The sequence below is a fragment of the Protopterus annectens genome, chromosome 10.part0 (assembly GCF_019279795.1).
Source record: "Protopterus annectens isolate FY-2018-M chromosome 10.part0, PAN1.0, whole genome shotgun sequence".
Classification (NCBI taxonomy): domain Eukaryota; kingdom Metazoa; phylum Chordata; order Ceratodontiformes; family Protopteridae; genus Protopterus; species Protopterus annectens.
The window spans coordinates 1,707,131,627-1,707,145,201 of record NC_056744.1 but is presented as its reverse complement, the minus strand read 5'-3'; the positions used below and the strand labels follow the sequence as shown (position 1 = coordinate 1,707,145,201).

At 35.0% G+C, this 13,575-nt stretch overlaps 1 protein-coding gene across 1 annotated transcript in view; it reads left to right on the top strand.

The window, feature by feature from the left end:
* The window catches only part of LOC122814455 (nuclear factor 7, brain-like), a 37,254-nt gene extending 25,555 nt beyond the window's left edge, over window positions 1–11,699 (top strand). Inside the window, exon 3 of the mRNA XM_044087035.1 lies at window positions 11,310–11,699. Within this exon, the coding sequence (XP_043942970.1) occupies window positions 11,310–11,699 (390 nt within the window). The remainder of the gene's footprint in view (window positions 1–11,309) is intronic.
* The last annotated feature ends 1,876 nt before the right edge of the window (window positions 11,700–13,575 follow it).

Genomic DNA, 13,575 nt, shown 5'->3' with positions numbered 1-13,575 from the left:
AATTTAACCCCCCAGGGCCCGGGAAAAAAACCTTTGCGGAAAAATTGTTTTCCCCAAACTCTGCCCCTCTTTTGCAAAAAAAACTCCCTAACCCCCCCTTAACCCACAAAAAGTAAAGGGGCCCAAAAGCCCCCAAAAAAAATGCCCATGGGTGGCCCTCCCCAAAATTTAAACAGGATGGGCAAAAAAGGAAAAAAATTTTTGGCAAAATGGGGTAATTTCCCATAAAGGGAAACCCTTTCAAAGTTAAATACAACTAAGGGGGGAATTTGGTTTTTTGCAAAGCCAATTTTTAAAAATTAAGGGAATTTCCAGATGGGAAAGGGTAAACCTAAGGCCTTGGGCCCCCTGTTTGGCCTTTTAAAAGGGAAATCCCATACTGAAATGGTGGCTTTTTTTTAAATTTCACTTAGGGTGGGTAAGGGGAAAACCCGTTAAAAATTAATTTCCCCTCCCCCCCCAAAAAGGCCCCTTTATTCTTTGGGGAAAAATACCCTTTAAAAATTTAAACCCTTTTTCCCAAATTTTTAACAAAAGCTTACTTAGGGGAATATTTAAAGAAAACACCCAAAAACCCATAAAATTCCCCGAGCCCCTTAAAAACAAAATAATGCTTTCAACCCTGGATCAATTATTAACTGCATCAAAAAAGGGTTTTCCCCCAAAAAAATAAGGACCAATCACTTCTTTTAAGGGGAAGAATTAACATCCTGGAAAACTTTTAAAAATTAATGTTCTTAACCCAGTTTTTTCAAAAAAATTAAAAATTATTTTTTTCCCTAAAATTAAACCCTAAATTTTGATTGGGAAAAAAGGGTACCTAAAAACATATATTCTGTTTTGTAAAAAGTAATTTTTACTGAAACCTTACTTTTTTTTAAATTTTTAAATTAGGGAATTTGGTGGGGGTTGGATTTAAAATAATTTAAAAACCCGGGGTTCTTTTACAATAAATCATTTCCCCTTGGAACCCTTTCAATAAAAAACCCCAAAATTTTTACTGATTCCTTTAAACTTTTTCCCTATAAGGTCCCCCTTTTTTTAAAGAAAAGGGGTTCATTTCACAGGGAATACTAAAGGGAAAACAACCCAACCAACAACCAAAATATAGAAACCCCCCTAAAAAACAAAAACTAATTTTCATTCCCATAAGCATAGGGGACTTATTTTTTGGCGATCAAACCCGTCCCTTTCCCAACAAAAATAAATTTTAAAAAAACCCCAAACCCCTTCCCCCAAATTTTTTCTTTTGGATTATTTAATTTTTAATTTATAAACCCCAGTTTGGGGTTTTTAAAAAATTTTTTTTTGTTCCAAACCCAGTGTTTTTCAAAATTTAAAATTTTTTAAAAACATTTGGAAAATTTAAATTTTTTATTTTTTAAACCCATCCAAAATTTTTGGAAAATTCCAAATACAAAAACATTTAAAAATTGCAATGGGTTTAAAATAATAATTAAAATAGATAATTATTTAAAATGTTTGAAATCATTGGCCCAAAATTTTAAAAAAACCCCAAAAGTTATTTTAGCCTTTTTTGGGGTTTTTTTGGGTTTAAGGCCCCCCAAATTTAACAAATTTTGTTTTAATTCAAATCCCTTTTCTAAATCAACCTCCCTTTTAAAGAACCCTTTCCCAAAAAACATTTTTAAAAATTTTACCCAAATGCCAAATTTAAAAAAGGGGCATTTTTCCCCTATACAGGTTGTGCCCAATTTTTTTTCTGGTTTTTCTTTTTTACCATTTTTTTCTTGGCTATTTAAAATTTTTCAAAGGTTTGGAAAAAATTAAAATTTTTTTTCCTTTGGGGCAACCAACTATTTTGAAATTTAAATTACAGGTTGGGAAACTTTTTGAAAAATTAATTTTTTAATTTATTTTATTGGGGGAAAAAATTTAAATTTATTCAACCCATTTGTTTAAAAAAACAAATTTTTTTTTTATTTTCTTTTAAACCCTTTACCAAAAAACCCAACAACCAGTTGGGCCAAAACCAAAATTTTTCTTTTAAAAAACTTTTTGTTTAAGGATGGGCCCAAGGTTTAAATTTTTAAAAATTTTTGGAGTTTTACCCTTTTAAAGTTTGCTTTTTTTTAAAAAGGGTTTTATTTTTTACCAAAAACTTGGTGGTCTTGTTTTTTTGTTGGAAACCCCAAACATTAAAAAATTTGAATTTTTAAAAAATTTTTTGGGTTTTTTGGTGAAAAATTATGGCACTTTTTGGTTTTAAAAGAAAAAAAAATTTTTTGGGGTCCAGACCCCAAAAATTTTAAAAATTCACTTGAAAAAAATGTGGTTAAATTTTAAAAATTTTAAAAACCCTTCATTTTTAAGGGCATCTGGGTTTAAAAACCGGAAAAAATTAATTTTGATAACCTTTGTTTTGTTTCATTTTATGATTTAAAATTTAAAAGGAAAAAAACCCATAATGAAAAGGGGTATTTGAAAAAAATTTTTTATATTCCCAAAATCCCCTTTTAGCCCCGCCTTTAAAAAAATTTGGAAAAATTGATTTTTGAATTAAGTATTTCCAAAATTTATCAAAAATTTGTGAAGGAAATTATTTTTCAATTAGGGGTAAATGGCCAACCCCAAAACTAATACCCCAAATGATTTTTAGAGTAAGAAAAATTTAATTTTTGGGTTTTTTTTAAAAATTTATTATTATTTTAATTCAAAATTTTAATTTTACAAAAGGATTTTGGAAATTAATTAAATCATTTCACTTTGAAAAACTTTTTTGGTTTTTATGGTTTTTTGTGTATAAAATTAATTATAATTTATGTTTTGGGGGAATAATTAAAAGGGTTTTTTTAACTATTTTTTAGAAAAAAAAATTTTCCCTATTTGTTTTAAAATTTTTTTTTGGTTGGCCTTTTTCCCGGGTTTGGGATTTTCCAAAAATATAAGAATTTAAGTGGAAGAAAATTTAAAAAGGAAATTGCCAAAACCCCTTGTTTTTGATGCTTTAAGGAGAAAGAGGTACCCAAATTTATTTCACTTTGTTAAAGGGTGTTTTAAAAGGTGGTTTTTTTCCCTTAAAAAAGCTTTGAACAAAATTTCTTAAAAAAGAAGTTTTGGGTTCTTTAACAAGGATAACGGTTAAAAGTTTGGTGGCCTTTAAATTTTAAATCATTTTAAATATTTTGGATTTTAAAAAATGGAATTTTTTTGGATAAAAAGGGGAAAATTTTTTAAATGGAAGCGGGTTTATTCCCTTAGGGGAAAAGGGGCAATTTAAAAAATTTGATTTAAATGAGAAAGAAATTGTTAAAGTATAGTACAGTGGTGATGGAAATACTTTATTTTAAAAATTTTCCCTTTTTAGTTGGTTTTATGGTTTGGTTGTTCCCGGAAGGTTTGGAAAGGTAGTTTTTTGGGGTTTAAAAAAGGGGTGTAAAATTTAAACAAGGAAAAAAAACCCCGGTTTTTGGAATTTTATAGAAAAAGGGGCCCCTTTTTTTTCAAATTTTAAAAAAACTTTTTGCACTTTGTCAATTTGGGAAAGGGAAAAAAAGGGGGTTTTTTTTTTCAGGGTTTTGGTTTGATTTTATCTAAAATTTATTTGGGGAAATTTTAAGGTTGAAATTTGCCCAAATTGGGTTTGTGGGGGAACCCCAAGGGCTAATTTTATTGGGGGCAAATTGGAAATTGGTTGAAAAAAATAAAATTTTTTTATTTAAACTTTGTTTTAATTTTTAAAACATATTTGGAAGGATTAATTTAGCATTTGCAAATAGGGAACATGGGGTGTTTTTGTGTTTGGTGGTTATATATTTTTTTAAATTTATTTTTATTAATTCCAGGGGTTTTTTTGAACTTATTTTGGGGGAAAAATTTGGGGGAAAAAAATAAAAGGTTTTAAAATTTTTTTTTTTTTTTTTTTTTTTTTTTTTTTTTTTTTTTTTTCTTTTTTTTTTTTTTTTTTTTTTTTTTTTTTTTTTTTTTTTTTATGTTTTTCTTTTTTTTTTTTTTTTTTTTTTTTGTTTTTTTTTTTTTTTTTTTTTTTGGGGGGGGGGGGGGGGGGGGAGAGGGAGGGGGGGGGGGGGGGGGGGGGGGTGGGGGGGGGGGGGGGGGGGGGGGGGGGGGGGGGGGGGGGGGGGGGGGTTTGGTTTGGGGGGGAACAAAGGGGGAAAGGGGAAGTTTTGTTTTTTTGGGGAATTTTTAAGTTTTTTTAGTTTTTTTGGGGGTTTTTTATTTTGGGAAAGCCAAAGGGGGTTTTTTTCAAAAAATTTTTTGGGCCTTTTTGGCTTTTTTTTAAAAAAAGTTTTTCACTTACACTGACAGAAACACTTTTGGAATCTAGCCCATCGGGATTAACATTTGTATAGTTTTTCTGTAATACCTGTATAGTATCGTACATATGCATGCTGAGATATAGTTTCTAGTCCCAACTTGTCCAGTCCTGACAACAATTTATCCAAAATAACCTTGAAAATTAATTATGATGCCTCTGCTACTGGAACCAAAGTCTGATTAAAACACAAAGTTTTGTTGGGCGTTTACTGCTGAAATCAAAGTCTGGTTATAACACAGGGTTTTGCATAGCTGCATTTACAGTTTAAGACACAGAGCCTTGCAGGCTACACGCTGATGAGAAAATATACTTTGCAGCACAGTACTATATTAACTCTAGCGCAGTTACTAATAAATCACTTATCTCTATATGAGATATGTACTACACTGTTATGGTTTCAGCTTTAATATTTGGTTCTGATCACAAATATTGATGATAACCTTTCATTCCCCATTTACCTCAGAACCTGAGTTCTTACATACCCTAACACAGCTTGGTTTTACAGTCTTTATATACTGTTCTTCTTGTGTATTTCAGATCCTGCTTTTCCTCTTAGTGTCTATTTTTTAGGGTCTATGTTAAAACAATGAAAAGTATAAATATCGAATGCTCGGATGAACAAAAACGCATATGATCGAAATCAGTGTTGTAAATGTATTCCAACTCCAAGATCGTACTACAGTGAGGAAAGGGCAAATTTTCCGATCTTCATATCGATGTCAATCGTATGCGTTTTCGCTCATCCGAGTGTTCGATATTTATACTTTTCGTTGTTTTAACATAGACCAATTTTTTTTTTTAGATTCTTGAAGGAAGCATCTGTGAGGAAGCACTTCTGATGATGCTTGTGAGAAACCATGTGATATTTACTTTTTAGAGTCCTTTTTCTGCTAATAAGGAAGCCTCTGTGAGAAAGTGCGTACAAATTGTTTTCCTGCTGATAAGGAAGCATCTGTGAGAAAGCATGTACAAATTGTTTTTCTGCTGATTTTGTGAAAAAGCATGTTCATTCATCTGTGAGAAAACATGTCAAACTTTCTTGCTCTTATTGTCAGAAAGCATACAGAATTGTTTTTGAGTTTCTGCTGATTCTATGATACAACATGTCCATTAACAGATGTTCCTTGTTTTTCAAAGCACCACTTATTTTAGTCAAGTTTATGTCACATGGTATGGATGCTCAGTTTACATCTCTAAGCTCTATTCCTACACTTTTTGCATATTTATAGCAGAATTGATTTCAACCTTTTATTCATAGTTTAGCACACTCTAACAATCTCATCCATTATTTTTTCTATAACAAGTATATCAGCATTAAATTCTATTCTACACATCTGTGTTCCCACTTGGTCATTAAGATCCAATAACCAGAAATTCTTCTCTGTCCATAAACCTATAAAAACTCATGGGCATAGTCCGTACTCATACCATGTTCTAAGGCCTGGAACTCCTTACCTGTATCCATCAGGCCAATAACTTCCCTCTAGTCCAGTTTTCATTGCCAAAATATGGCTCTGTTCTCTCTCTAACTCGGGATAAGCTGTATCAGTAAATATGAACAAGTACCTGTTCCTACCTTAAACCTCCTTACCCCCCCTTCACTCATGTCCTTGCTTCAGTAAAGGTCCCCCCTTACTCTCTATCTAAATATGCCATAACTCTGTTTTTCTTCTACTTCATCTAAATATGCCATAACTCTGTTTTTCTTCTACTTCATATTGTAATTCCTGTTTGTGTTATACTAATTTATTGTTAATTTCTCTAAAGTAGCTAAAATTTCCCTAAATATTAAATCACTGGCATACAAGTTCAATCTATTCTTAACTGTTTTCATGATGTTCTTCGTCTTCCATTGCTGCAGTCCTGACTATTGGTAAGTCCCCCAGTCGGCCCAATACCGAGTAAAGGTGCCGGTCAGCGCATTAGACTGCGCATCGTCAGGGTACTAATGCATGACCGACGCCATATCCTCAGTCTTTTTGCCGCATGGTCCATGCAGAAGCAATTTTGGAGTGCAGGTTGGCGTTGAAATATTTCAAACCGGAGTTTCAGACCGAAACAGAGTTGGCTAACCCGTTGGAACATTTTGGTTTTTCTTGCTCAGTATTTAACGGATGTCAAAAAAGTGAATATGTATTTCTTTGGGAAACAGATACCTATGGATTACATACCTTTTATACTTGTTTAGGCCTACGGGTTTTTTCCGCTCTTGTGCTAGGTTTAACAAACGACTATTAAAATTAGACTGTCCAGTTAGTGTTTGGAAGCTTGCTTTAAAGGGGAGCCGCCTCCAAGAGCAAGACAAAACAGTGAAGCCTAGGGTTGAGAACCCTCCCGGCGCTTCTTTAGAACTAGTGGAGGAGGTTTTCAGATTTCAGAGCAGGAAATTTATGAGGAGTGCCTTCTAGGAGGTAGGCCAGGCTGAGGGGCTTTCAGGTAGTCTCTTCCAAGGAGTTAGAGCCTCCCTTTGGCTTCTTTAGGTAGGCCAGTCAGCCAGTGGGGGCTTCTCTAGCATTTGGGTTCTGTACTAAGAAACATATGCTTAAAATGGCAGAAGATTTGTTTTATTGGGTTATGCCCCTGATAAGAGGCTAGGGTGGAACCGAGTTTGTAGTTGAACAGTTAGAGGTTAGTTTCTGGAAATTGCAGGAGACACTATTTGTCTGTTGGAGATTCCACTTAAGTTCTCCTCCAGGTTCCATTTTAGAACTTGATTCCTGAGCACTTTAAATGGGAAGCCAGATTACTATTCCAGGAAAATTAGGGAATTCTTGTTTTACCCAATAGGCTTTAGCTATTTCCTTTAATGGTAAATGTTTTGCGAGGCTTCCTAACCCTGACTTTCTTTCCGTTACCGATAATTATAGTGCCACTCTAAATTAAACCTACGACCCAGAATGTTTCTCAGGGCCTAAAGGTGTTAAAGCTTTGTGGTTAAAAATCCTGTTCCCATATAAAGAGGCAAGGGCTTTGGATAGTGGGGAAAAAATGTAACTTCTTCCACTTAGCCTGAACTTTGAATGTCATTCAATGTAAAACAAATACCTTTCATTAAATTAAGGTGGTCTTTGGGGAAGGTATTGGAAAATTGTTTTATGTTCTGAAAATCAGAAAGTGTACTCATATATTAAACAGATTTTGTTTAACATATTTGACTTTTTAAGAAAGTTACCATATGGCTTTACACTCATGAACATGATTCATTTTATTGTACAGAGTTAACTGATAAGTCATACATATGGTCAACCATATATCCATCGGACAACAGATTAAAACATTTGCATCAGCATCTTATAAATGTGTACACTTATACTGACAATGTAAAGAGCATATCTATTGGCACTGAATATAGTTTCTCCTGTAGTCACAATTAAAAGAATTAATTATGATGCCTCTGCTACTGGAACCAAAGTCTGATTAAAACACAAAAGTTTTGTTGGCGTTTACTGCTGAAATCAAAGTCTGGTTATAACACAGGGTTTTGCATAGCTGCATTTACAGTTTAAGACCTGAAACAGAGCCTTGCAGGCTACAAGCTGATGAGAAAATATGCTTTGCAGCACAGTACTATATTAACTCCTAAGCATAGTTACTAATAAATCACTTATCTCTATATGAGATATGTACTACACTGTTACGGTTTCAGCTTTAATATTTGGTTCTGATCACAAATATGGATGATTACCTTTCATTCTCCATTTACCTCAGAACCTGGGTTCCTACATACCCTAACACAGCTTGGTTTTACAGTCTTTATATGCTGTTCTTCTCGCGTATTTCAGATCCTGCTTTTCCTCTTAGTGTCTATTTTTTAGGGTCTATGTTAAAACAATGAAAAGTATAAATATCGAATGCTCGGATGAACAAAAACGCATATGATCGAAATCAGTGTTGTAAATGTATTCCAACTCCCAGATCGTACTACAGTGAGGAAAGGGCAAATTTTCCCCATCTTCATATCGATGTCAATCGTATGCGTTTTCGCTCATCCGAGTGTTCGATATTTATACTTTTCGTTGTTTTAACATAGACCAATTTTTTTTTTAGATTCTTGTAAGGAAGCATCTGTGAGGAAGCACTTCTGATGATGCTTGTGAGAAACCATGTGATATTTACTTTTTAGAGTCCTTTTTCTGCTAATAAGGAAGCCTCTGTGAGAAAGTGCGTACAAATTGTTTTCCTGCTGATAAGGAAGCATCTGTGAGAAAGCATGTACAAATTGTTTTTCTGCTGATTTTGTGAAAAAGCGTGTTCATTCATCTGTGAGAAAACATGTCAAACTTTCTTGCTCTTATTGTCAGAAAGCATACAGAATTGTTTTTGAGTTTCTGCTGATTCTATGATACAACATGTCCATTAACAGATGTTCCTTGTTTTTCAAAGCACGACTTATTTTAGTCAAGTTTATGTCACATGGTATGGATGCTCAGTTTACATCTCTAAGCTCTATTCCTATACTTTTTGCATATTTATAGCAGAATTGATTTCAACCTTTTATTCATAGTTTAGCACACTCTAACAATCTCATCCATTATTTTTTCTATAACAAGTATATCAGCATTAAATTCTATTCTACACATCTGTGTTCCCACTTGGTCATTAAGATCCAATAACCAAAAATTCTTCCCTGTCCATAAACCTATAAAAACTCATGGGCATAGTCCGTACTCATACCATGTTCTAAGGCCTGGAACTCCTTACCTGTATCCATCAGGTCAATAACTTCCCTCTAGTCCAGTTTTCATAGCCAAAATATGGCTCTGTTCTCTCTCTAACTCGGGATAAGCTGTATCAGTAAATATGAACAAGTACCTGTTCCTACCTTAAACCTCCTTACCCCCCCTTCACTCATGTCCTTGCTTCAGTAAAGGTTCCCCCCTTACTCTCTATCTAAATATGCCATAACTCTGTTTTTCTTCTACTTCATCTAAATATGCCATAACTCTGTTTTTATTCTACTTCATATTGTAATTCCTGTTTGTGTTACACTAATTTATTGTTAATTTCTCTAAAGTAGCTAAAATTTCCCTAAATATTAAATCACTGTCATACAAGTTCAATCTCTTCTTAACTGTTTTCATGTTGTGTCTAATTTGATGTGTTATATAAACTGTAGTTTTTTTGTATTATTTTTGAAGATTATAAAATTATTATTCTTAATATAAAATTATTATTCTTAAAATGTTTTTATCATACTTAGGAGCTTTTCTCCCTGGCCTTCTCGAAGAATGGGCACCAACCCAATCAGACTTTCCCAAAAAATTAGATGTTAATAAATAAATCACTTTTGCCTGTGCTTTAAAGGTTAAAACCAGCACCATGGATGGCATAGAGCAATAAAGCCCTAACAGTGGCGCAGGTGACCTGGGTTTGATTAACATCTCTGGCATCTTGAGACACTGACGGGCAGGAAGGGTGTTCATTCATGATGCTCAGTAAGCAAAGGTAAAGTCCATTGAGGGGAGTACCCCTCTGATAAGGTCAGTGAGCGTAGGGGACTGGGCTGGTCAAGCAAGTAGAGCATAATAAAAAAAAAAATGGAATGTGGGATACAGAGGCCTCCCCCTTGTCTCCTTTAGGTTCCATGACCAGCCCCAGCAAGATAGACTACATATGCTGTGCTGATGAAGTCTATAAAGAGGTCAAAACAGGCATATCCTCAGATAGTGGGGTTTGGCTTTATTGGCCTGAATGTAACCATAAAGACTTGAAAAAGTAAAAAAAAATAAGGACATTCAGAAGCTATGTAGCTGAAGCCATTAAGGTGGAGTTGTTACATAAAGAAATTGTACAGTAAGGAAAAACTACTTGCCTTGTATAGGAAGTATTCCAAGAGCTAAAATGGATTAGCAAAAACTTCAGGTGCTCCATCAGAAAGTGTAAGGTTACCTTCTGACTCCGTTTCTTAAGCCACCAAATAAAAAAAAAAAAAACATAAATCCTTAACTATATCAGAAAACTTAGATGTAACTCAATATTGCTTGTAGCTAGTATTTAATGATATCATGTATTCTGAGCCTGATGCCATTGCTAAAATCCTAGCTGGCAAATTTATTTCCAGTTTTACTGCAGATAATTACATCACCTGCCCCCCCCCCTCTACCCACCAAACCACACCTCTTCCGCAGTGTCTCTTAACTAGGTCTTGTCTGCATTGTATAAAACTAAGAATGCTGATTCCATGCATTGAGGCAGTATATCCGGCTGCCAAGCAGAAATGACAAGTATGGATTTGCTCAATCCTTTGTGAGACTGTTCAGCCTTAGCCTGACCACTGGGAATGCACCAGATGTTTGGGGACCTGAAATAGGACTATCATTAAATAAAGGCTGGGTCCTTTCATGTAGGCATGTATGGAACCATATGTTTTACTAGTACCATCTGTAAAATCATGGATAAGTGTATCATAATTAAACTTAAACAGAGGAAATTTTCAGTCCCTCAATCCAAATCATTTTGGCTTTGTTAAAGGTTGAGCCTTTCTCTCTCTCTCTCTTCAACCTGGTTCATTTGTTTTATAGGGTCACTGAATCCAAGGAAATTGGCCACTCTTCCATTCTGGACCTGGTTAAAGTCTTTCATACAGTCACTGATTCAGCTGTAATCAAAAACTCATCCATCTGTACATTAAACCCTATATTGCCCATGGTATAGCTCAGTGTCTCTCTGGTGAAACATAAAAACCAGAGGATGCTGGTACGTCTTCCACATTAAGTAATATTACTAGTGGTGTTCCACATGGCTTTGCCTTAGGGCCCCCTTTCTGCTTGCCACTTTTCTTACATCAGTGACAGGTGATGTAAAATGGATATGGCTAAATGTTTGCTGGTAACTGGGCTGGGCTCAGTCTTGATGTCAGGTCTTTAGTGATGCAGACAAATGCCCTTGCCCTATCACTGTACTAGTGGAATGGCCTCCTCTTATTATATCCTCTAAGATAAATGCAAAAATATATATAAATATATGTAATGTGCAGCCATTCATCTTATTTTTTTTATTTCTTGTTTCTTAGGAAGATGCTTATAGTTTGCAACAATACATTAATCAAGAGTTTGCAAACCTGCATCAATTTCTTCATGAAAAGGAACAGAAACTCATTCAGCAACTTAAGACGAAAGAAGAAAATGTTCAGAATGAAATAGAAAAAAACCTTGACTGCATCAAAAGTGATGTTATATCCACCAACATTACAGTGGTTGATGCCAACTTAGAGCTCAAGAAATTAGTCGTAGAGACTCAAGATGAAAAGAAAGAAAACAATTTATACGTTAAAAATTATGTCATGGCCTTTCAGGAAACAGTACCTCCTAACTCAGAAGTTGAAAAAGTAAGTATGTTTTCATTTTTGTTTTTATTAGAAAGTGGAATTTGTGCTTTGCAGCTGATGTGTAGAAATGTTTAGGGTAATTACTGATATTTCAGCATTCTAAATTATGTAACAGTCTATGCTTAATTTTAAATTAATTTTATTTGCATTTTAAATTGTGTGTGTGGGCATGTCAAAAAGCATTGTACATATAAATGCAGCTCTGATTTATGCAGACATATGATTGAAAGCAGTGTATGCTAGCAGTGACGCACGGTTTGATTTTCTTTGTATATTGCAGATTACTCATCAAAGATTTACTGAATATTAAAATTGAAATTTAAGATCTACTAAATGTTTCATACCAGTTAGGCAGATCATACCTCACAGAAACATTTATGTATTTATTTTTTGGTTGTTGACTAGGAAGATGTCCTTATTGCTGTTGCAGTACTTATAACGTGGGATCTCCTGCCAAGGATAACCCAAATGTGCATCCAGTATACCAAAGTTTTTACATCCTCCTAATGTTGATTATCAGGCACATGCTCTCTGTGCAGGTATAGGGCATAAAGGTGACATAAGTATGCTCTGTACTCAGAACGTCTTTGCCTTCAGTCCAAATGCCACTGTTGAATGTCCGAATGCCCTTTGCTAAGCTGGTTCCCACCGAGCTGTTTACTTGTGCCCCATTGTGGTTCCTTCTTTTTCTACCTTTTCTTGTGTACGTAAGGTTTATGTCATCCAGGAGGGGGAAATGTCAGTGTGAGAGGCAGTGTCCCCATAAAGACTGTCAAAAGAAGTGTGTAGTCTGCCTAGGTGCATCACACAGTCATGCCCAGTGTACCATTTCTCAGGCTTTTTTTCCCAAAATGCTTCACAGCTGTCTGTCCTCTTTATATATTTATCTTGAGAAGCAATGCCTCAAAATTCTGACCCACAGTACCATGTCTAAGTCCACCCACCTTGAGGTACAGATGTCCTTTAAAATGACCAAAACGTCTCGGTCTGACTCTGCTGCTGTCCAGCATCTTCTGGATGCCTTTATCAAGGTGAGTGAAGACCCCGAAGACCATTCAGTGCTGATCCAGTTTTTCTGCCATGGCCCTTTTGGAGACCAGCATGGAACCCACTTATCGCATGTCCTCTGAGGCAATGCAAACATCAGATCATTTCTGAAGGGTCTAACAAATTCTCCAAGTTCTGGTTAGGGAAGAGGTCCCTGGTACCCTTACTGAGACTAGGCATGGCTCAGAATCTCCTAGGTTGGTCAAAGCTGATGTCCCACTAAAGAAGAAGCTGAAAACTAACCAGATTCCTCTCATTGCTAAGGATCCTCCGAAGGAGTGGCAGGATTTTACCCTGGGCTTGTTTAATGCTCCAGTGGCATTAAGACCACCTCAGGAAGTATCTGATCTTGCTTTTCCTTCCAAAAGGACTAGGGAGTATGATTCTTCAGATGATTAGGTGGATTCAGGGGATAGTCCTTGACCCACTCCTCACAAATGACCTCTTCTTTGTACAATGGTTCTGAGGAAGAAGATTCCTTGAGTCCTGACTTTTACAGGTTCATTGGTAAGCACTGGGCTGGCTGCCATTGGGAACCATTTTAAGCATAGCAAATTTCCCTTTGGGTGCTCAGTTTGTCACAGTACTTTACCAAAGCATATTATAAATGGAAAAACATACAACAAATTCAACAAATAAAATGAGCAAACGAGAAAATCGTAATATGTGTTATAAATGCAATAAGGTAAAATATATTACTGTTTGTGAGTGAGAGTCATACATATGGTGCATACTACATATGGGCTATTACACCAGGATCAGCAATTAAAACTATATGCATGCACATCTATAAATGTGTACACTTTATACTGGTACAGAGTGTAACAGAGTCATACATATGGTGCATACTATATAGGGGTAGTACACCAGGATCAGCAATTAAAACTATATGCATGCACATCTA